General features: G+C 44.4%; 1 protein-coding gene across 1 annotated transcript in view; it reads right to left on the bottom strand.

Moving 5' to 3' along the window:
* Window positions 1-12,984: 12,984 nt before the first annotated feature.
* The window catches only part of LOC143131460 (roundabout homolog 2), a gene marked incomplete at its 3' end in the record, with an annotated part of 64,828 nt that continues 54,463 nt past the window's right edge, over window positions 12,985-23,349 (bottom strand). The window contains exons 18-26 of the mRNA XM_076291114.1: window positions 23,281-23,317; window positions 22,697-22,836; window positions 20,148-20,438; window positions 16,718-16,844; window positions 14,570-14,794; window positions 13,978-14,132; window positions 13,780-13,890; window positions 13,239-13,439; window positions 12,985-13,061 (exon numbers count right to left, since the gene is read on the bottom strand). Of these exons, the coding sequence (XP_076147229.1) occupies window positions 12,985-13,061; window positions 13,239-13,439; window positions 13,780-13,890; window positions 13,978-14,132; window positions 14,570-14,794; window positions 16,718-16,844; window positions 20,148-20,438; window positions 22,697-22,836; window positions 23,281-23,317 (1,364 nt within the window). The remainder of the gene's footprint in view (window positions 13,062-13,238; window positions 13,440-13,779; window positions 13,891-13,977; window positions 14,133-14,569; window positions 14,795-16,717; window positions 16,845-20,147; window positions 20,439-22,696; window positions 22,837-23,280; window positions 23,318-23,349) is intronic.

Below are 23,349 nucleotides of genomic sequence, written 5' to 3' on the forward strand. Positions count from 1 at the left end.
ACACACTCACAGCAGGTGAGTTCAGAGCCCTGACCCTTAACCCACATCTGACGCTGAGTTTCAGAAGTATGGAGTGAGGAGAGAAGGGCAGAAGTATGGAGTGAGGAGAGGAGAGGAGGGGCAGAAGTATGGAGTGAGGAGAGGAGAGGAGGGGAGAAGTATGGAGTGAGGAGAGAAGGGCAGAAGTATGGAGAGAGGAGAGGAGAGGAGGGCAGAAGTATGGAGTGAGGAGAGGAGAGAAGGGGCAGAAGTATGGAATGAGGAGAGGAGAGAAGGGGCAGAAGAGAGAAGTGAGGAGAGGAGAGGAGGGCAGAAGTATGGAGTGAGGAGAGGAGGGAGGAGTGGAAGGGTATAGGTTGGGAAGACCAGGAGAATGAGGCGATGCTTATACCAGTGAGGAGGACAGCATATCTGGAGGCTTCCATTAAAGTGTTTGGTTAGTCTCTCAAAGGACATTCTTTACATTCCTAGAGCAGAACATACACACACACGCTCACACACACACACACAAACACACTTAACCATATGTGGCTTTGTGATTAAGTGTTCAAGGGGATGCAAAAGAATAAGAGTGCCTCCACTTTCTCACATGCATACAAACAACAAATGTATATTCTCTATACATATAGAAACCACACACACACACTTTATACTGTATGACACACATATTATGCATTAACATAAAACACACACAGAGTTGCCTCCTCCTGGGTCTCTCTCCTACACATACAGATACAAAATCAAACTCTTAGACTGATGCTTATCTAAACACATATGGCAAAATACGTTTCCAAAATAAATAAAATATAACAACATCCACCCTCTGCAGCCACAGTCAAACCCCATCACACAGCCAAAAGCTGTCCTGCCAAGCAAAACATTTAGAGGTGACCGATGGATACAAGTCTTTATGGAATCACACACTGATACAGGTCTTTATGGAATCACAACCTTCTATGTGTTATAGTGTTAAGAGGCTGCATCACTGAATACTAATTTTAAGAAATTTGCCATCTGACAGACGTGACCAGCATGTGTCTTCCTGCGAACCATATGTTAAACTGTTTAAAAAGTTTCTGCAAACATCCTCACGCACAGGCAAGAGCGACGTTTAATTTACAACAGCGGACTGAAGCAGAGAACCTCAGTGTCAATCAATATCAGTTCAACACAGCTCTTGGTTTCCATAACAATTCACAGGGAAATCTATCATGTCGAAAGGAGATGAGCTCGATCTGCATCATCAATTGTAACACGTCTGGCTGTCTAATGGCTAAACCAGTCAGTTACTCGTCTGGCTGTCTAATGGCTAAACCAGTCAGTTACTCGTTCACTCCTTTTCTGCCTGGCTTCTCAGGATGTCTGCATGCAGCAGCCAACTTACAGACAGCTGAAATACAGCTCTCTCAGGACATTACAGGAGCCAGTATGCTTCAGCTTCTCCTAAAGACTCACTCCAGTGTTGCATGTCTGTCACCCTCTACTACATGAAATATGGGTGCCCTGCCTGGCCAGAAAAACTTACGTAAAATATCTAACTGGGAATATTTAACAACAGAAGTGTTTCACTTTTGAACACATTAAATCCTCAGGTGACATTGATTTAGATGTATATTTATACCAAGCTAACCGCGCACCTGCAGAACAGTTATTGATGAGTCTCTTCCAACAGCAAGATAAAACATCCAGACACTCACACACCAAAAGGTGTATAACATGTGTCAGTGTTCAAGATAAATAATGTGCATCTGCCAACTATTGGTAATAATAATAATTTTATAATTATAATTATATTATAATAATAATAAATGGCATGTGGTTGCAGTAGGCTAAAGCAAATCACAGAACATTGGTCAAGTTTCTGTTGATATTGACTCTTGAGTCTAATCTTGAAAGTAGCCACTCGACTGAACTCCAAAATCAGCCCATGGTACTCTATGGCTTAAAAACACTCCGTTTTATACAACATCCAGTAAATTATCAGTCGTTCGATCTTGCAATCATTACAATCTCGTTTTGGAAATCCTCTTATCTTTCAGTCAATCGCGCGCTACCGCAGACAAACGAATACCCACTCCCGCCGCCATTCTCCCCATCTTCACCCTCCCCATGTACCTCTCTCTCTTTAGCAAACACACACATACACACGCGCACGCGCATCTACACAAACAAACACACACACACACACACGCACACACACACACACACGTACACACAGACACACGCGCGCGCACAGACACACAATCAGGTAAAGGTTCTCTCTCTCTCTCCTGTCCTTGTCCTGCCACAGAAAGCATGGGCGCTCATCTAAAAGGGAGAAATCGCGGGAGATGGACAGGAGAGAGATATAACCGTAGAGCTGGAAGAGTGAGTGACAGCTTACCTGCCTGCCAATCTTCATCACACTGACTGCTGTGACAGCTCTGCGCCGCTGCACACCAAAGCTGACGTCCGTCGTGCGTAACCCCTCCTCTCTTCCCTAACTTCGCTTTGTTTTAAGATTCTATTCTTCGGTACAGTGCAGAGCGTTTTTACATTCGCTATCCACGCGACGCGACTTGTCTTGATGTGGCGGGCGGCCACCTGGCGGTGTGATGCGTAAATGCGCACCGATGTTCCTCATGGCGTCATCAACACGGAAAACATAGTTTAAAAAGTTCAAAGTTATAGACTTTGTTCTTTACAAAAGAGTTGTTCTTTACAAAAATAGATCTATTTTCTTTAAAACATGGTTTGACATGGAATACCCATTCCTCCAAAGGAATTCTCAATTGTTGGGAAAAAGTTTGGCTTTTGCCACAAAAAATCTTTTTTACCAACAAAGTTAAAGAAATATCTTTCAAAACGCTACATATATTTTATCCTACCCATTTTTATTTGCAGAAATGTAAAAAAGACATCAATGTCAATTGTTCTTTTTGTGGGGTTGAAAGAGAAACCATTATTCATTTATTTTGGCTTTGCCCTTATTCAAAACTTTTGTGGAGTAAGCTTACTTTTCTTATAATTGATTCCATTCATTCAGACTTTAGTTTGAAATGGGAGAATGTCTTGTTTGGTTTTTATGAAAGCAGAAATCTTGCCTCTCATTTCTACTTGATTCATTTATTAATAATATTGACAAAATACTACATTCATAAGTCTAAATTTCAGAATAAAAAACCCAATTTTACAGAATTTAGTATAGACATTAAACAATATATAACAACAATTTCTAGCAGTAATAAGGCTGTCAAAACACAAACACTTTTTGTGTTTTTATGATTTCATTATTATTATTGTGTAATGTACATCCCCCTGGCGTAGTTGCAACAATGCTTTTGTACTGTATTATTGTATACTCTTTGTATACTGTTTGTATACTTCAATTAATCTTTTTTTTTTTTGTTAAAGTTTAAAGTTAAAATATACAGTACTTACTTTCATCTTGTTTGCCGCTTAAATCATACTACACTCAAAACGATTTTAAGCAGACTTCTCCTGAGTGGTGAATTAGCTCCTCAGTTATGCTCAATCAAAGCACAATTGATTTTCCATTTTAAATCCTTCCAAAAGCTGGCCACTACCCATCAGCATACTGATGTGAAATAAAATAAAAATAAAAAAGGAGTCTCCCTCATCAGAGCTCTTTAGTAAACCTGCTTGAAGGCAGATTGCATAATTTCAGGGAGATTAAAAGTAATGAAAAAGTTTTAAGACCTTAATGTTTTTTACTCTAATGTACAAACTCAAATTTGTAATCTCCAATTTCACACATGAATGATGACAAAACTAATGAAACGTCTCCACTGATTTGGCATCATTGAAAAGGGATTGAAGTGTTGTGCTTTAAGGCCCAGTAACTGGGCCTGTTGTGGGGTAATGTTCTGTGTGTGCCGGATAATTTGAAGTCTGAGACAGAACAGTCAGCAGGTTTCACCAACATATTACGCCAATGATCTGAGAGGGCTGGAAGCATAATAGGTAATTATGTCCCATTCCATTTAGTGATTTATAAACAAGTACTTTAATGTCAACTCTCTGACTTACTACATGCCAGTGCAGGAACTTCCATATGGTATGTGTGTACGGGCGTAATATGGTCATGTGGACAGAAGAGCCATCTGTGGACTCTGGTGTCCACTCTCATTCACATTTATACTGCACTCTCTCTCTGAACAATAAAGAAAGAAAAGGTGTACTATAAAGTTGTGAAATGTGAATTATCTTCTCTCTTCTCTGACACACACACACACACACACACACACACACACACACACACACACACACATAGGCACGGAGACAAATGCACACAGATTCACATCTAGACACACAGACACAAACACAGAATATGCAAAGACACACATGACAAAGTGTGTATACGTGTTGTGTGTGTATGTGTGTGTGTGTGTGTGTGTGTGTGTGGGTGTGTGTGTGTGTGTGTGTGTGTGTGTGTAAGAGAGAGAGAAAAAATCAGAGCATCCTAGTAGTAAGTATCTGTACACAGTGAGTGGGGCTGTTGAGATAGATAGTCCATGGCAGTGTAGTGTTCAGTAGGCACAGTTCTGGATCCCAGCCCGACCAGCTGGCTGTTGCTATCTCCGTTGAGTCCCGTCACATTACTCTCTCACACTCTCTCAACTCCATCTGATCTGAAGACACTTAGGCTAGAGTCACACTGCAAGTCTTTTAAGATAGTCTTTTTAGAAGTCTTTAAAATACTCAATTTGAACTTTTTACTCAAAATATTTTGTGTGGCTGTTCACATTGTTCTTAATGTGGCCAGACTGTCTCAGACTTTATCCCAGTGTGGACTGGTGTCCGTCCTAAACTAGCCTGGGTGCCAGACGAACTTAGCCCAACTCACATTTGAGGTCAGGAAGTTTGTTCTGGCATTGCTCCGTTGTGGAGCAACTATGCTCGAACCAGAGCTGTTCGGACCAATCAAATCGGGCTTTACGATGATGGACAGGTGAGCAACAGTGCCTCGTCTATGAGCGTCTATCACGTCATCTGAGCATGCTTAGGTTGATTTTGTTTGCAACAAAAACGCTGTGGCTAGAAGGAGACAGATGGCTTCTAAGACCCCATATGGAAAAATGCATATTATTTCAATAAGGTTTTATCACTGAAAACGATTATTTCTGAAAACTTTGGCCAAAGTTGAGATGTGGGAAAACTCATGGTTTCACTTTCATCAAGGGAAAACAGGTGTTGCATTGTGACATGTTGTTCCCTCGTTCATTTGAAATCTTTGATTGACCACCTGTTCGAGGGATTTGTGACAGCCTTCCCCAGCTGTTTATAACACGTTTGTAGAATATCGGTGTTCAACGGAATTATTTTTTAAATCGGAAGGGGAAATATCAGTTTTTCCTAATAGCCTACCCTGCTATTGAGATATTGATAATGCACAATAACGTTTACAAAAGACCAGAAAACAATGTTAAGGCATTTGTGGAGAAGAAGGATGGCTTGTGAGTTCTTCCTACATCTCATGGTAGGCTATTTCATTGCTCTGATTGGTTAGGTCTATCCAATTGAGTGCAGAGGCATTCCCCCCCTGTATCGGTTGAAACACGCCCCATAATTACGTCCCAATGGAGCAGTATCAGACTCATATTCTGACTAGAATTTGAGTATGACAACGTCAGGCTAGTCCTAAACTGAGCTGCATGCCCAATAAAAACAACAAACAAACACATGCAGAGAAGGATGCTATCCTGAGTAACTGACTGGATAAATGTGTAGCTCTCTTCCATTTCAACTGAGTGATGCTAAAACCCACATCAGAGTGTGCATCCAACTTCTCCAGTGAAATGTTTGGAATAACTTCTACCAGCGCAAAATTCTGACAAATGTTGATCAGGGGCAAAAAAACGCTGGAAAAGATGTGTAATGATAAAGAAAACTGAAGGAGGAATATTTCACAACTAATTAGACCTGTTTCTGTAAATAAATCATTGTATGGGCTCAGGACAATTTCTGATAACCATTATCTATGAGCACAGTTTGATACTCAATTTAGAAATATTAGTGTAAACTTTACCATGCAACAACCTAAATAATTTGGACATGGTACAGAAATACCACCGTCTTATCTGGGCCCAAGCTAAAATGGACTGAAGTGGAAAAGGTCCTGTGGTTAGACCAATCAACATTTGCAATTCTTTTTGGAAATCATGGACTCATCTGTGCCAAAGAGAAGAGGGCCTATCTAAGTATCCAACCTATCCAACTTGTTTTAGTGCTCAGTTCGAAACCCAACATCTATGGCGGTGTAGAGGTAGTTTACTGACTACAGCATGGGCATCTTGCACATCTGGCAAGACACAATCAATTCTGAATGATGTATGGTTTTGAGCAACATATACTACCGTCCAGGCCATGTCTTTTCCAGGGAAGACCTTGAATATTTCAGTTTCAAATTTCAATTCTGCACATGTTTATTCTGCACAGTACAGGTAATATATTTGGAGGATCTATTGCCTGTCTGTTAAAAGGAAATATGTTGCAAGGTGTTATGAACACAAACAATAGTTTATAGATCAACAAAAGAATAAGTATAAGTATAAGTATATATACTCTTTTGATCCCGTGAGGGAAATTTGGTCTCTGCATTTATCCCAATCCGTGAATTAGTGAAACACACTCAGCACACAGTGAACACACAGTGAGGTGAAGCACACACTAATCCCAGTGCAGTGGCAATCGGGGAGCAAGGAGGGGTTAGGTGTCTTGCTCAAGGGCACTTCAGCCGGGCCTACTGGTCGGGGTTCGAACCAGCAACCCTCCGGTTACAAGTCCGAAGCGCTAACCAGTATACACGCCACGGCTGCCCCCTAGAATAGACTTGTGTCTACATGTCTTGGTTGAATCAGCTGCATGTAGCAAATGTAGGGATCACTCCTGCATATATAGCCCATGTTATAGCACCCATATGCTGTCTCACATGTACCAGGCTGCAGATTTGAGACAAAGGGGGTTGAAATTGAATGCTGAAACAAGTGCCTAAGATGTAGGGCAAGTTCTTATTTCACTACTAAGTATGACGTTCAAGTAGTTATTCATGGTTACTTTTGGAGACGTGTCGTGCATGCAGACACACGTACACACACACATGCACACACACACACACATGCACACACACACATATGCACACACACACACACATGCACACACACACACACACACACACACACACACACACACACACACACACACACACACACACACACACACACAGAGCCATTCTCCAGTGCCAGAGTCCCCAGGGGCATCTCTGTGCTTACGATGAAGTGATCTGTTCCCGGGTGGTACAGGTCCTCCTCCTGCCAACACAGAATGGCATCTCTGCTACACTGTATACAGACGGAACTCAAAGAAACCTGCCTCCCTGCTATGCACTCAGAAAAGCCCTCGCTGAGCTATCCTAGTTTGGGCGAAAGCATGGAGAACATGGCATCTGATGCACTCGGCTTGTACTTTACAAATGATCACCCTCCTGCTGCACGGACACAGCGAGGCACGAGACCGAGAACAGAGCAGTGCTGGCTGGCTGGGCTTGTTTGTTTAAAGGGCTGAGCGGAAAGAGAGATATAAAGGCTCCCATTATCTGGGCCACACACACGCAGACAACAGGACCGCCAGGCTCCAGCACATTAATTAAGCATAGCTGCGGCATTCTGGGGCGTCCGGCTCTAATTGGCCAAGGCAAAAGGAAGATGTGTAACGGCGGCGGGCGTTTAACGACGGGGGACAGCAGCTTCTGGCTCTCCGTGTGTGTGTCACCCCTCATTAGCTGAGGCACGCATGCGTGTGTGCGTGTGTGTGTGTGTGCGTGTGTGTGTGTGTGTGTGTGGACTCTGTGTGTGTGTGTGTGTGTGGACTCTGTGTATGTGTGTGTGTGTGTGTGTGTCGAGTTGACTGTGTGTGTGTGTGTGTGTGTGTGTGTGTGTGTGTGTGTACTCACTACAGCATGCTGAGCCTCTCGGTGCTGGTGTTCCACTGACCGCTGAGTCTTTAATATGGAATACAGCCCTTTAGGCTCCAGGGTGAAAAGGGGTCAGTTGACTGGATATCAAATCTAAAGCACCGTGAAATATTTAAAACTATTTTCATTCATGCACTATCCACACATGATATATGTATATCATAGCATTCTGTGCAAATCTGAACGGGGACTTTTTAGGGTAAGAGAGCTGTGAGTAATGTTGCCAACAGGTCAGAGTCACTTTGGATTATCATGCGCAGTGACCTCCATGACACGCGGGCCCGTTTCCCCCAGCGCAGATCAAGACGACATTCTGTGATTCGACGACACTGCCAACTCAGTGCTGCAGTGCAGACCAGGACATGGTCCAACAGAGCCAAACACTGCCATTATTTTACAGTTGAAATGAAGCAAGAAGAGATTTCATTTACCGTCATATTTGGTCACAGGCCATCAAAGAAATTCGATTCTGACTTGACTTCTGATTCTAAATAGTTACCATTGAAATTGTTGACACATTTGTCTTAACTCGCCGCTAGGTGGCAGCCTCCGCACAAGCTTCCCATCAGCCAGCGCTGAGCTCTCTCTCCTCTCCTCTCCTCTCAGCATCATCCTACTCAGCCTAGTGCACTCCTTCAGTTGTTTTTGTGCGCCTCTCTGACGCAGGTAATGTTTCACTTCATAATCAAACTCCGATTGGAGTCACACTCATTTGCATGAAAACCAGACCACTTTCCAGTTAGCCCAGGGAGCTTTGAGAGAGAGCAAGAGGGGGAGAGAGAGGGAGAGCAAGCTGATTGAGGAAATATCATCCAGGCCTATATCAATATATCAATAGCCCTTGTCACATACATTATAACCTCGTAGTACCCTCCATCCCTCAACCTCAGACACACCTCCCTGTCCTCAATGGGTACTAAGTCATGCATGTGTCACATTTGTATTGCTTTGTGTGCCGTTTCCGAGATTTTATTAAACATCTCATGCTCATCTGCCTGACTGCTCGCTGCCGCCGTCGTTTCGAGGCAAATGGTGCGTGAGTCACGGCGATCAAACTTCCCCTTGTCAGATCTGTCAAGCCGTGCTGCCGCCGCTTGCACGCCTGTTCGTTCGGCTGGAGAGAGCGAGAGCGGCTGCGACTTGAGCGGGAAATCACACAGTTTCTAATCCTCCGCACAAACAAACAGAAATCACTTCGCTGCACAATGAGCGACCCCCCCGACCCGAGCATGTGCTGTACACCCTGCGGATTATCAGCCCATCTCTGCGGATTCACACACGCCAAATGGCTCAACGCACTATCTCTATCCCATCACAACACCCCCCCCCCCCCCCCCCAATGAGATCTATGCGCTTGTGAAGAGAGCTGTCTTCAAAAAGTGTGCCTTTCATGGCCCGTTGATAATCCACTGTCCCATTTAATGAATTAGGGAGGCCTTGATCCCCCCCCCCCCCTACTTATTCCCCCCTAATGCGGTGTTTTTAACTCCCGCGCCATCACGAAAAACAATTCACTAAAGGACGGGTCCAAACGTGACCCAGTTTTGGGTCGGCTGAGCAGCAGGGAGTTTAACTACACAACAAAGACACAAACTCTCACCTTTGATCGCAGCTACTCTGGGTCAAGGCAGGCTTGTGCCAGCGCAGGGAAAGGGACAGGCAGCAGTTACAGTATAAAAGCACAGAGACATCACACACACATACAGAGACAGGGGAAGCTCTTTTTATGTTCCAATCTCAACTGTGAAATCACAGTGTATATTCAGTACATATTTATTATAGCAGTGTTTTTCAACCTTTTTTGTGCCACGGCACACTTTTGACACTTAAAATGTCCCACGGCACACTAACATTCGTGTGAAGAAAAACTAAACATACCATAGCCTAAAATGTCAAATAATACACAGATATGGCCTTATTATGGCTTCTATGCAAGACCTGCTCAATAAAACAAGCGCCCTCTGTTTCATTTAGGTGACTATATCTAATTTAATTGTTGTTATGAACTGGATATGTGATGATTCTGTGAATACTAGATATGGGGCCCTCGTTTTACAATGCCTGCATACCACAAATAGTGCAATCATACAATCAATGAGAGCATGTGGTTATAAATTCTTTGATGCAACAAGTTGCTTTTCTGGACCAGTGAGTGACATTTGGGTAATTTTCTGCAGCACACCTGATGATCTCTCACGGCACACTAGTGTGCCCCGGCACAGTGGTTGAAAAACACTGTATTATAGTACATCTGCATGCTTGTAATGAAAGTGGTGATTTGATGATTGTGCGTGTGAACGTGTTTGGGAGTGTGTGTACTCTCTCTTACCAGTTGTCCTGTGTGGGAGGGGTCCCTTTGGTGTGCCGGTGAATGTGTGACTCTCAATGTGTCTTCCTTCATGCAAAAAGATTCATACCACCTCGTTTAGATGTAAAAGCACTTTTAATGTTTGTTTGACCATTCTGTGTGAAGTTCTGGATTATTCCCTATTCATTTCTCAGTACATTTCTGTTTTACGGAGGCATCAGCGCAATGGAGGCTGAGCGGTGAGAGACTCCCCATAAGAACTGGGTCTGATCAGTATAGCACATTGTAGAGCCGTCACACTCGTGTGCAGCATCATTACTCTTCCCACAGCCACACACACACACTCCTTCCACAGCCACACACACTCCTCCCACAGCCACACAATCACACTTACTCTTCCCACACACACACACCAGCACTAAAAGGCAGATTCATCTAATCTCTATTCATTTAATCCTATTCAGTCACTCACACAAACACACACACAGACACAACCACACACTCAGTCCCCCACTGAGCGACAGTGACTCAGGAGGTTGAGGAGTCTTTGAACATCGTCCCAGGTTTGGACCGTCCTGTGCTCCTGTGGAGATGTCCTTTAGCACGACACTGAACCCCACACCTGCTCCCAGTGTGCAGATTGGCATTGGTGTGTTTGAAGGAGTGAGAGGCAATGACTTGTAAAGTGCTTTGAGTTCTATAATGAGTAGAAAAACACTACATAAGTGCTAAATGCAGTCCATTTGCCATTTACACACAAACCCCAACACACACACACACACACACACACACACACACACACACACACAGTCACACACAGACACACACACACACACAGCCACACAGAGGCATCTTCCAGTTTGCACAAATGCTTTTATTGGACGGCTTTTACAAATAATCAAACGCGACACAAAATATAATTTATTCAAACGAAACAGTTTCTACACAGCAAACACACAATTGAAATTACAAGGTAGTTGTTGATTTCTTCCAAAGGCTAAGGTGAGAGGGTGGAGCTGGGCAATCAAACAGGCAGAACAACCTCTCGCTGGTCAGAAATACACACGGCCTTATGAATGACACACACACACACACACACACACACACTCCCTCGGATATAGCTTTCAGGGCATGTGGAATAGTGTTAATTACTGTGCTGGATGATGTCTGTGGTTAGAAGGCGGGCACATTTACAGGTGACAGCACGGCGTAGGAGAGAGGGAGAGAAAGAGAGAGGGAGAGAGAGCGAAAGAGAAAGAGAGAGCGAGAGACAGTGCGTTCGAGAGAGAGAGAGAGACCAAAAGAGTTCTCCCTTTAGACAGAAGCGGTATAAAGAGAGTCTGCATTTTACTATGTACATGTGGATCTGGAGAAAATGGCTTACACACACACACACACACACACACACACACACATACACACACTCTCTCTCTCTCTCACACACACACACACACAAACATAAATATCAAATCATCATACAAATATAGAAGGGAAGCTGACATTGGCGGAGCTGATGTTGGCGAAGCTGAGGGTAAGCTCAAAGAGACGTCGTTTTTTCTTCATCTCCATGGAAACCAGCCCAAGCGGCACAGGGTTGGTGGTGGTGGAAGCAACTTTTTTGGGATGACTTTATCAGCAGGTGACCTCTGGCTCCCCTCAGATGTGCTGAGGATCCACGCACACACAAACACACACACACACACACACACACACACAGCGACACCACAGTCAGAGCATCTCTCAGGACACCTAAGAAACATCACTGAGGTGGACCAGTGACCCAGTCAGCCATGCTATCATGTGATGTGGACCACTGACCCCTTCAGCAGTGCTATCTGGAAGCACACATGGACAGGACAGGTATGGCCTGCGTCTGCGTCTGCGTCTGCGTTTGCACCTGTGCACTCTGTCCTGTCCTGCGGTAAGGAGGTAGTTTGCACTTGTGCACTCTGTCCTGTCCTGCGGTAAGGAGGTAGTTTACTCTTCCTCCCCCCAGACGGTGAGACCAGAGTGAAGCCTCGTCATTTTAGCTTTGCCACATGGAGCCTGTGTTATGATGGTTCCAAACATGACATGATGGAGTTCCAAACAGGAAATGAAAAGTTGTTTTTGTTTTTGTTTTGTCTGCAGTCTGCGCAGGATTAAGGTAAGTTTTTGTTTATGATCCACAATCCTGCCCCAAAGATATGCAAGTCTCAAGTAAACAAACAAACAAACAACACAAGTAGACTGCTGTGGTTGCCAGCGAGTTATAACAGCATGGCCTTCAGCACCATTGTGTTGGTTTAAAACCTCTGCGTCTAATGATAACAATTCTAAGCACCTTAAAGGGGAAGTGAGTATATGGCAAAAAATGCTTCTGAGTGACAGTGTGAATGTGCTGGACTATGTGTGTGTGTGTGTGTGTGTGTGTGTGTGTGTGTGTTTCACTTGCTCTCACCAGCAGCTGCTGGGTGTGTGTCCCATATGAGTGTGTGTGTCCTATATGAGTGTGAGTGTGTGTGTGTGTGTGTGTGTGTGTGTCTTACCTGCTCTCACCAGTGTCTGCTAGGTGTGTTTTGCTCTTACCAACAGCTGCTGGGTGTGTGTGTCCTATATGAGTGTGCTTGTGTCTTACCTGCTCTCTCCGGTGGCTTCTGGGTGTGTGTGTGTTGGAGGGGGAGCTGAGAGAGGAGAGGCTGCCCGACAGAGAGGACCCCCCAGTCAGAGAGGACCCCCCCTGACCCCCTGCCACATCCCTGGCCAATCCGGTCAGCTTACAATGCAGCAGCAGCTCCTCATCTACAGACCACACAGCAGAACAGGCCAGATAAGACAGTCTTCTCTGTGTGTGTGTCTTTCTATGAATAAATGAGTGTGTGTGTGTGTGTGTGTGTCTGACTATGAATACATGCGTGTGTGTGTCTTTCTATGAATAAATGTGTGTGTGTGTGTGTGTGTGTGTGTATGTATTCTCACCCTCTGGGTTCCAGCGTGCAGGTCTCTCCCTGCGTCTCTCGGTGGATCCTGCCAAGCTGTTGCCCCTCTCCTGCCTCCTCTTGCCCCGCTCTGATCTGGCCCCCTCCATCCTGCCCCGCTCTGATCGGCCCCCCTCCATCACGTCCACTAGGAGCTGCAAGGGCTCATGCATGGGGGGCGGCTCAGGGGGAGGGGGCAGGTCTGCAAATGTTGGGGGGAAGTAGGGGCATTAGTGTACCTCAAAACACCTCAAAGGCCCTCCTGAGTTGGAATTGTCTGTCTGTGCGTCTGCCAGCCTGCCTGTGTTTGTAAGTGTGTGTGTGTATGTGTGTGTGTGAGTGTGAGTGAGAGAGAGAGAGAGAGAGAGAGTGAGTGAGTGTGTGTGTGTGTGTGTGTGTGCATGTGTGTGTGTGTGTCCCACCTGCAGTGTTGCGGTGCTGCCGTCTGGTCTGTATGTGTGGTGCTGTTGTGTCTGTGTGTGTGTGTGTGTGTGTGTGTGTGTGTGTGTGTGTGTGTGTGTGTATGTATGTGTGTGTCCTACCTGCAGCGTTGCTGTGCTGGTGTCGGGCGTGGCCATCCCTACAGGGCTTCTTCTTGCCTCGCGGCTTTGGCGACTGTGAGGTGACATCAGGGGAGAATGCAGAGAACTGACCTATCAGAGCACAGAACAGGGTTAGCATTTCTAAGGCTAAGCAGCTCACATGTAGCATTAAGTCATCTGCTGTTGGAGACCGCCCACCTTTCCCAGAATCCTCTGGGGAGATTCCCTCTATCTGCATGATGTCACGCCAGTGGCCAGAGGGGTGTGGCTGAGTGATGTCACCTGACTCGTGATTGGTCAGCAGAGTCGCACAGGTTTGGTGGGAGGGAGAGCCTGGAGCACAGGCTGGACTTCTGATAGCCAATCAGAATGGTTATGTCAGAACTGATCTCACAGAGGACAACCTAGAAGTCTCAGCATTTAAAATTAAACAGTAAAAATAGATATTAGAAAGCTAGATACCGCATTGTCCGTCGAGTTCTATTAGGTGTTATCGTAAACGTGGCCGCCATATTGCTGGGGGCAACACCTTTACTGTCTATGGAAAACACTTGCCGGCAATCAGAGACACCTGTCAGAGTCACATGCTCCTCCATTGGCCTCCAGTGATTGCTGCCCCCACCAAGATGGCGGCGCTATTTACGTACGTTCTGGAGCCCAATGCGGTATCTAGCTTTCTAATATCTATGGTAATAAAACCCTTGTATCTCCTCTCTGTCCTCATATTCCCAGTGCATGGCTCTTTGGTGCACCCTATGGGAGGGGGAGGGGAGGTGCGAGTGCACCCTACCTCATCAGGAGGTCGAGGTGGTGCAGATGGGAGGCGTGGCTATCGCGAGGCTCGTCGTGGGGGGAGGGAGTGAGGCAGGCGGTGGACTGTAGGCTGTATGAGGTGCAGTAGGAGGGGGTGTGGCACCCCCTCAGCGGCAGGGTGGGGGTGTCATGGTTCAGAGTGTCCATCAGGTAGGTCCGCTCCGGAAGAGGAGGGGCCCAGTCTTCCTCATCCTCCTCAGAGCTACGGAAAGAGAGCAGGGACAAAAGAATCAGCCTCTTCCTCTGAGAAAGTGAGAAAATATGTTTCATATTCAAACATGTTTCATCGTCCTTGTCCTCAAGTCTCGAGAAAGCCAAACATCGACTGCTTAATTTATTTGTTTGTTGACTAGTTTATTATATAAAGGGGACCTGTCCCTGACCCGATGCTTCCTGTTGCTACTGTAATGTTCCTGCTGTACACTCCAGCCTTTTAATGAACTGCACAGCGCGGATAGGCAAACAAACAGTGGCGGCAGCTGTGAGGTCACACCAATGCAAAGCAGCATACCTAGTAGACCTCATGTAAACAGCCGTCATGGCTAAACACGGACGCTTATCCATTCATCTCCTCCGTCATTCAGCCTCGAGGTCACAAACAAGGTCAGTGTCACTTTAAAAAGGCGCCTTTATTATATTATATAGAGTAAACAACTCCTTAAAAAAAAGAAAAAAAGCTGCCAATGTTCTGACTTGATCCAGAACAGGCACTCTGTGGTCCATTTGTAATGCAGGATTACGTAACCCTGCCCAGAGCGAATGGACCGTGCTGGACACGTCAGAGCACCAACTGGCTGGGCCTGTCACATCACAGCGCAGATCAGCAGAGACACAACAAAGACATGAGCAGAATTAAAGAATTCACTGATGGAATCTAAGAGAAAATGAGACCATGAAATTGTGCAGACCAACACACAACACCGTTAAAAACTCACAGAGTTTCACACACTACATTCACATACATATGCCCACACACACACACACACACAGACACACACAAACACACCCTGTCCAAGTAAGCCCCTTCCCTGCGCGCGTTTGCCCCAATCAGATGTGGCAGTCCGTGTGCCTGCAGTCGTCCGAAGCTGCAGCTCTCCTCTTCTGCTGCAGGCTATACTTGGGGAGGATCAGCAGAGGCCCAGCAACTGGCATCTCATCTCCACAACTTTCTCTCTCTCTCCCTCTCTCTCTCCCTCCCTCTCTCTCTCCCTCCCTCGTTCTGTTTTTTCCTCTCTCTCTTTCCTGCCTCCCTCTGCCCCCTCCCCTAATCTGTCTCTTCCTCTCTCCTTCTTCACTCTAACTATCTTCCCCCATCTCTCCCTATCTCTGTCTCTATCCCCCATCTCCACTTCCCCTCCACTCTTTCTCCCTCCATCCCTTTCTCCCCCGTCTATCTCCGTCTCCTTTTTGTCTCGTCTGTAACTTCATTACCTTGTGCCAGCCTGAGCTGTGAGTGCTGCTGTGTTAGCGATAAGATACGATGGTGTGTGTGTGTGTGTGTGTGTGTGTGTGTGTGTGCGTGTGTATGATCTGGACATCTGCAGTGTGTGTGTGTGTGTGAGTGTGTGCATGTTCAGGAAAGCTACAGTGTGTGTGTGTGTGTGTGTGTGTATGTTCTGGACATCTGCAGTGTGTGTGTCCGTGTGAGTGCGTGTGTGTGTGTGTGTGTGAGCACGCACTCTGAAAGGGTTCAGTGGTGGGGCAGCTAATGGCTCAGCGGCCTGTGCTGAGCAACAGGGGCAGGGGCAGGCACCGAGGGGGCAACACTCTGGCATATGAGGTCCATTACAGCACATTACCCTGGAGCCGCTCCCATCAGGGGACAGCACAGCTCCGGCCGCACAACGCACATCCATATTTCAGCAGAGACACTTACGGCTGTGCGCAGGACTGCCTTAGTGCTGCTTACGCAGGGTGGCGTGAGGTTAGCACATCCGAGTTAGTGCGAGGTTAGAGTTAATGTGAGTTTGACACACCTGAGGGGTTTAGCATGAGGTGAACGCACATAAGTTAGTGGGAGGTTAAAGTACCTGAGTTAGTGTGAGGTTAATGGACCTAAGTTAGCATGAGGCTTATTGGCCGCCGTGACTAGAAAAGGTGTGTCTGTGTGTGTGTGTGTTCTGACCTGTGCTGTTGATCTCTGCTGTCCTCGGTGTGTGTGTGCTCCCTCGGCTGCCGCTGAAACGTCAGTGCCAGCACATCTGCCCAGTCCAGCGAGCCACCCGACTCGCATGAGGACGTCATCAGCTTAGCTGCAACACACACACAAGTGAAGTCAAGTTTATTTATATAGCGCATTTCATACACATTCAATGTGCTTTACATAAACAAAACCAAACAATAATAACAAATAAAAGCATAGAAGGGCAATATAGTCAAAGAATAGTTAGAAGGTAAAGATCATAATAAAAAGAAAACATAAAACACAAGGTAAAATCATTTAAAAATAAAGAATAATTAGTAAGCAAAAACAAAGGCAAAAGTAGTAAAAAAGTAATAAAAGACAAGGTAGAATAATTATCAAGGCAGATTCAGAATTTGTAACTCGGCGCAGTTAGCAGAAAGCATCTGAGAACAGTTTGGTCTTAAGTCTATTTTTAAAACTGGCTACAGTTGGGGCCTTTTTGATGTCATCCGAAAGTTGGTTCCAGAGCTGAGCCGCATAGCAGCTAAAAGCTACTTCACCATGTTTAGTTCTAACAGTAGGTTTTACTAACAGGTTTTTCACCTGGGACCTGAGAGGACGAGAAGGTGTGTACTGCTGAAGCAGGTATTTAGGTCCTGCTCCATTTACTAGTGCTTTAAAGTCAATTCTGTGACTTACTAGAAGCCAGTGCAAGGACTTAGAATTGGAGTAATGTGGTCAGTTCTTTTAGTTTTTGTTAAAATCCTAGCTGCTTCATTTTGTATCACCTGAAGCTGTTTAATAGTCTTTTTAGGAAGGCCTGTGAACAGTCCATTGCAGTAATCAACCCTGCTGGAGATAAATGCATGAATGAATTTTTCTAGGTCATGTTTTGACATCAGCCCTCTGAGTTTGGCAATATTTTTGAGGTGGTAAAAACTGATTTAGTTATCGCTTTCATGTGGCTGTTGAAATTTAGATCCATAGTCGTTTGGTGACAGAGCTAAGTGAAATTTAGATCCATAGTCGTTTGGTGACAGAGCTAAGTAAATTTGTGTGTCATCTGCATAGCTATGATATGAAATCACATTATTTTGGATGATTTGTCCAAGTGGGAGCATATAGAGGTTAAATAATAGTGGCCCCAAGATCAACCCCTGGGGAACACCACAGGCCAAGGACGTTGGTGTTGAGGTACAGTTTCCGATGGCAACAAAGAAGCTCCTTTCTTGTAGATATGATTTTAGCCAGCTGATAACTATGCCTGTAAATCCAACCCAGTGTTCTAGTCTGTGTAGTAAAATATTGTGATCAACAGTGTCAAATGCTGCACTAAGGTCCAGTAGCACTAGGACTGATGTTTTACCTGAATCTGTGTTGAGGTGTATGTCATTGGAAACTTTAATGAGAGCTGTTTCAGTGCTGTGATTTTCCCGAAAACCAGACTGAAAGTAATCAAAATACCCATTTGATGTTAGGAAGGTGGTTAATTGATTAAGTACTACTTTTTCAATAATTTTGCCAATAAAAGGTAGATTGGATATGGGCCTGTAATTGTTTAGCATGGAGGCATCCAGGTTATTCTTCTTCAGAAGTGGCTTTACAACAGCTGTTTTCAGTGACTTAGGAAAAGTGCCAGACAGCAGTGATACATTTACAATTTGAAGGACATCCGCCGCTATGAGGTGAAAAACAGTTTTGAAGACATTGGTAGGCAGAGTGTCTAAGACACATGTGGAAGAGCTGAGATTCTGTACCATTTTTTCAAGTGTTTCGTAGTCTATCAAGCTGAACTCTGACATCAAGTTAAGTTTCCCTCTGTTTGTTGCTGGAAGTTCAGGTTGTTGAATTAGTAATTGAGCAGATATGTTGAGTCTGATTTTGTCAATTTTACCTTGCGGAGCGGAGCATCTCTTTATGGATTTCATAGTGGATCTGAAGTTTGTATTTACGCCATTTTCTTTCAGTCTTCCTACACTCTCTTTTTAAAAGTTTAACTGCTGGATTTTGCCTCCATGGTGCTTTCTGTTTGTCCTTAACTTTCTTGAATTGTAATGGAGCAATGTCATCCATAATGTTTGCCATTTTTGCATTAAAGTGATCAAATAAGTTTTCTACAGAGTCTCAGTTGACTTGACTTTAGTGAAAGTGCTTGCTCAAAGAGAGTCTGATCATTTATGATTCTCCTTTTTACCATCATAGCTGTGTTTTGAGTGTGTGGGGACATAGACACACACACACACACACACACAGAAATGGGCAGTATTTTAATTATATGTATTTGAAATACGCATTTATTTATTGAATTAGGCTACTTTAGCATAATTTGTGATTTGTATTTTGCAGGTTGGAAAAAAATCAAATGTAGCCTAGTTTATATTTCAAATACAAAATACTTAAGAAATGTATTTCTTTGTTCTCAAATAAGCCAAAATGTCATCACTCAGTTAAATATATTACCTAACCATTACAGTAGGCTATGCTTATCACCATAGTAAAAGATTTTGCCATATTTTCTGATGTTGGCAACGGTAATGTCCAGGTTAGATGCATATAAATCATGTGACACACCCTATAGACTAGGCTCCCTCCCAGTGAATCAGCTTTAAACACAACAGAAGAAGCAGCTCTGCTCTAGCTCGGCGAGCAAGACTCATTAACAAAGTGAATAAAGTCTGGTCACTTGCGATTGGGAATCGTTTACAAGCTAGCATGGTGATGAGCGTAGACATAGCGTTAACTTTGACATCATTGGCCCAGCCCAAACAATCACATTGATCACAGATTTCTAACGTTTCTTCCTACTTCGCCTAAACTTTACAAACTGACAATAAACAGCATGGGCAGTCAGGAAAGGAAGGATGTTTGCAGGCGTTACTACTACCGTTTATCACAATCAGTTTTGATTCTGTCATCCCTTCTTATCGCTACCTGCCTGCCTGACATTCTTATTGCCTGAGGGGAACGGTACTGATTCAGTGTTCCAGATTCGTGTCTTCCTGAAAGGAGATCTAGTGTGGGCGTGGCCAGGCTAGCTCTGCTCTTCTTGAAAATGGCAACAAAGGCCAACCATGTTACATTTGTTTGAAATACGGATTTGATTGAAATGTCTAGTGTAAGGTCTTCATATAATATTTTCTGTGCTTAAGATTATTGTGTGGGCATTTTTGTAGTTTCAAATGACTAATTACTTTGTTATTTTGTTACACATGAGGCAGTTTTTGTAGTTTGTAACAAAATAGTTTTTTATGTATTTGTGCCCACCTCAGGCATAGGCTACTATTGCCTGTGTTATGGAAACGTTACTGCAGCTTGGTTGCGTGTGTGTGTGTGTGTGTGTGTGTGTCATACCATTGCCTGTGTTGTGGGAGTACAGCTTGAAATACTCAGTGGTGCTGTGTGTGTGTGTGTGTGTGTGTGTGTGCCATACCATTGCCTGTGTTGTGGTAGTGCAGCTTGGCATACTCCGCGGTGCTGTGTCCAGACTGCAGGGTCCAGGCGTCCAGCTCTCGCTCCAGGCTGTAGAGGTCGGCCTTGGAGAGCAGGGCGGAGCTAGCATAGGGGTTGGTGCGCTGTGAATACTGGGACGTGTAGTCCGGCAGCTCCTCCTCTTCCTCCTCCTGCTCCTGCTCGTGCGGGTTGATGGTGCTGTAGATTGGGCCGTCGTTGGACGAGGGGCTGAACCGCTCGCCGTGGCTCAGGTACTTAGAGATGCCCACTGCTGAGAGAGAGAGAGGCCAGAGTCATGCCATGAGCCAACCCTGCAGCTAACGTTAGCTTACATTAGCTAAGAACTGAGCTCTACTGGGCAACTAATATTAGCTCAGAACTGATCTCTAGTCTAGCCTACAGGGCAACTAATGTTAGCCAAGGACAGTGTTGGGGAGTAACGGAATACATGTACCGGCGTTACGTATTCAGAATACAAATTATGAGTAACTGTATTCCGATACAGTTACAAGTTAAATAGTTGGTATTTAGAATACAGTTACATTGTTGAAACCAATGGATTACATGACGATACTTCTCTGTTTCATAAGTTTATTCACTCTCTAAATAAATAAAGGCAACTCAGAAGCTCCTAAAAGCAATCTATGATTTCCATGTTTAAATCCAAGCCCCGCCGTCTTGCACTAGCCTCAAAACGCAGCCAGCGCGCATTATGGACGCGTCATCGGAGACCCTGAAATGACTGTTTGCACAGCAAATTAGGAGTAAAGTAAGTGGAGGTAACTCCTGTTCCTCACTGATCGCGGTTCCTGATGTCTGTTCAAAGGATATTTTCCCAAGTATTAATAGCTCAGGCTACTTCGGCCAATCGGTTACACAGTTTGCTAATCAATAAACAGAGCCTATAGTTCACGTGTTGATTTAGACCTAGGCCTACAATTAAACCAATCTCTAAAATAGGCACTGCATTCTAAGTTTTTTATTCTAACTTAAAATAGCTTTATGGATTATTTTTTTTTCTAATTAGATCTAGCCTACGTTTTAAAATGAATTATATGGTGGAGCCTCTGAAGAATTATTCTTGCGAGTAGGCTAGCATATTTTAACGTGCGGTTTTTGATTGTCATTACGCAATCACGTTCATTTTGAGAGCACTGATATACAGTAGCCTAGATAGTGTTTACATTTACAGGTCATTTGCGTTCCACCTGTCATATGCGCCCCTCACTTGTACTGGGTTGATGCCACCGAAAAATCTCACAGGCACTAATATATTTTCTGGCTATACGCCCTTAAAGTAGCCTATTTATTTAGTTTGTTTTAATTAGCCTAGTCGCCTGCTGTACAGTAGTTTTAGTGGTCACCTTGCTATTTTAAAGTTGTATCAGGTAGCTTAGTTGACTTTACATTCTCCTATGTGGGCCTAACACTTCAGCCATTTGGAACAGAAGAACACACCAGAATAGGCCTTTTTAGTAGGCCTAAGCAGGATTTGATGGCCGCATTCCTACACTTATAAAATCCAATTCAATGCGGAAGTAATCTAAGTATTCAGAATACGTTACTCAGATTGAGTAACGTAACGGAATATGTTACAGATTACATTTTTGGGCATGTATTCTGTATTCTGTAACGGAATACGTTTTGAAAGTAACCCTCCCAACACTGGCTAAGGACTGATCTCTAGTATAGCCTACAGGGCAACTAACGTTAGCTCAGGACTGAGCATCTGCGAAGCACATAAACCCAGTGTCCCCACAGAGCTATTTGTCTGCATGACTAACCTTGAGTGACGTGTGGTAACGTCAGCACCTCTACATCATTGACGCTAACTCAGGACTGACTGCTGAGTTTACTACAGCTTTACACATAGGTGGCGCTGTGAGGCAGCGTCCATCATTAAAATGGAGGACGTAAACTCATATTTCATATTATATTTTCACCCAAGCTGTTCCTCAGGTACATTCTGTGCTGTAGCCTGTGTGATCTGACACGCTGTGAGGACACTGCTTCTTCCAGACTAGCCTTTTCTCCAAATCAATCTAACTAATTTAGGTCTTCGAATGCGACATGATTATAATAGAGGGATTGAGCTGTCTTAGGTAATGGCTCCTGTGCTGTTTGGTAAAGGGCATATGCATGGAGACTCAAAAACACATTAGCCAGTCCATGTCTGGGTGAAAATCAGAGCCAGAGAGAGGGGGGCAGATTATTCTACTTCGATTGGAGGAACTTTTGTTTTGCTTTGTTTAGTCTACATAAGTATTTGATTTCTCACAACAAGCAGCTTACTGTTTGTTACCTTAGCAGTTATACATGTTTACAGTGTAGTACAGACATTAATCTGTTTTAATCATTTCAACCAATACAGCAGATATTTTATATAATCAATAATATAAACATTATCTTGTGTCCTATCTTTTGACTATTTTAAACTGTTGAGAGACTTTGAGCAAACATCTGTGTTTGTAGTAGGTTTTGAGGTATTATTGTTGTGATATCTGTATTAGGAGTAGTTTGAGTTCTTACTGTTGTAGTATCGGTCAGCTGAATCCTGTTTGCCTGCACAGCAGTTGACCGAGTCCTTGCCGTTGTGAGCGTAGTTGGTGTTGGGCCAGGAGTCCGCCAACCAGGGGTAGTTCCCGAGATCTGAGCCCACCATCCCTGGCCTGGAGCAGGGGGAGAGGGAGAGAGAGAGACAGAGAGAGAGAGAGAGAGAGAGAGAGAGAGAGGAGAGAAAATGAAAGTGAGAAGAGAAGGGGGTGTTGGAGGAAAAGAAAAAAGAACACAAAAGTGGTGTTAACCTTGCTAATTTTAGCACTTATCACCTGACTAGAACTGACACCTGACTGTATAAAAACAGCACTCACTGATGCACTTGTTCTTATTGTACTCTACCTTTTGAATGGTTTTAAATCATTATAGAATTGCTGGGAGAATTGCTTTAAAACACTTTAAAATGTTTACCATGTTGTAAGTGGCTTTGGTTAAAAATGTGTCAGCCAAATGCTATGTAATGTAATGCAATGTAATGTATAAGCACAGTGCTGTAGCTGTGACCTGAGTGATCTGCTGGAGAATGGACGCTTTCAGAGAAGAAAAGGAGCACATACCTCGCATTGATGAGCCCCTCACTGTTAGCAAAGCCCACTAAAGGAGAAAGAGAGAGAGAGAGGGAAATA

The sequence above is a fragment of the Alosa pseudoharengus genome, unplaced genomic scaffold (genome assembly GCF_046254945.1).
Source record: "Alosa pseudoharengus isolate Yale_2024_CS ecotype anadromous, Long Island Sound unplaced genomic scaffold, YU_APseudo_1.1 YU_APseudo_1.1_scf_18, whole genome shotgun sequence".
NCBI lineage: Eukaryota > Metazoa > Chordata > Actinopteri > Clupeiformes > Clupeidae > Alosa > Alosa pseudoharengus.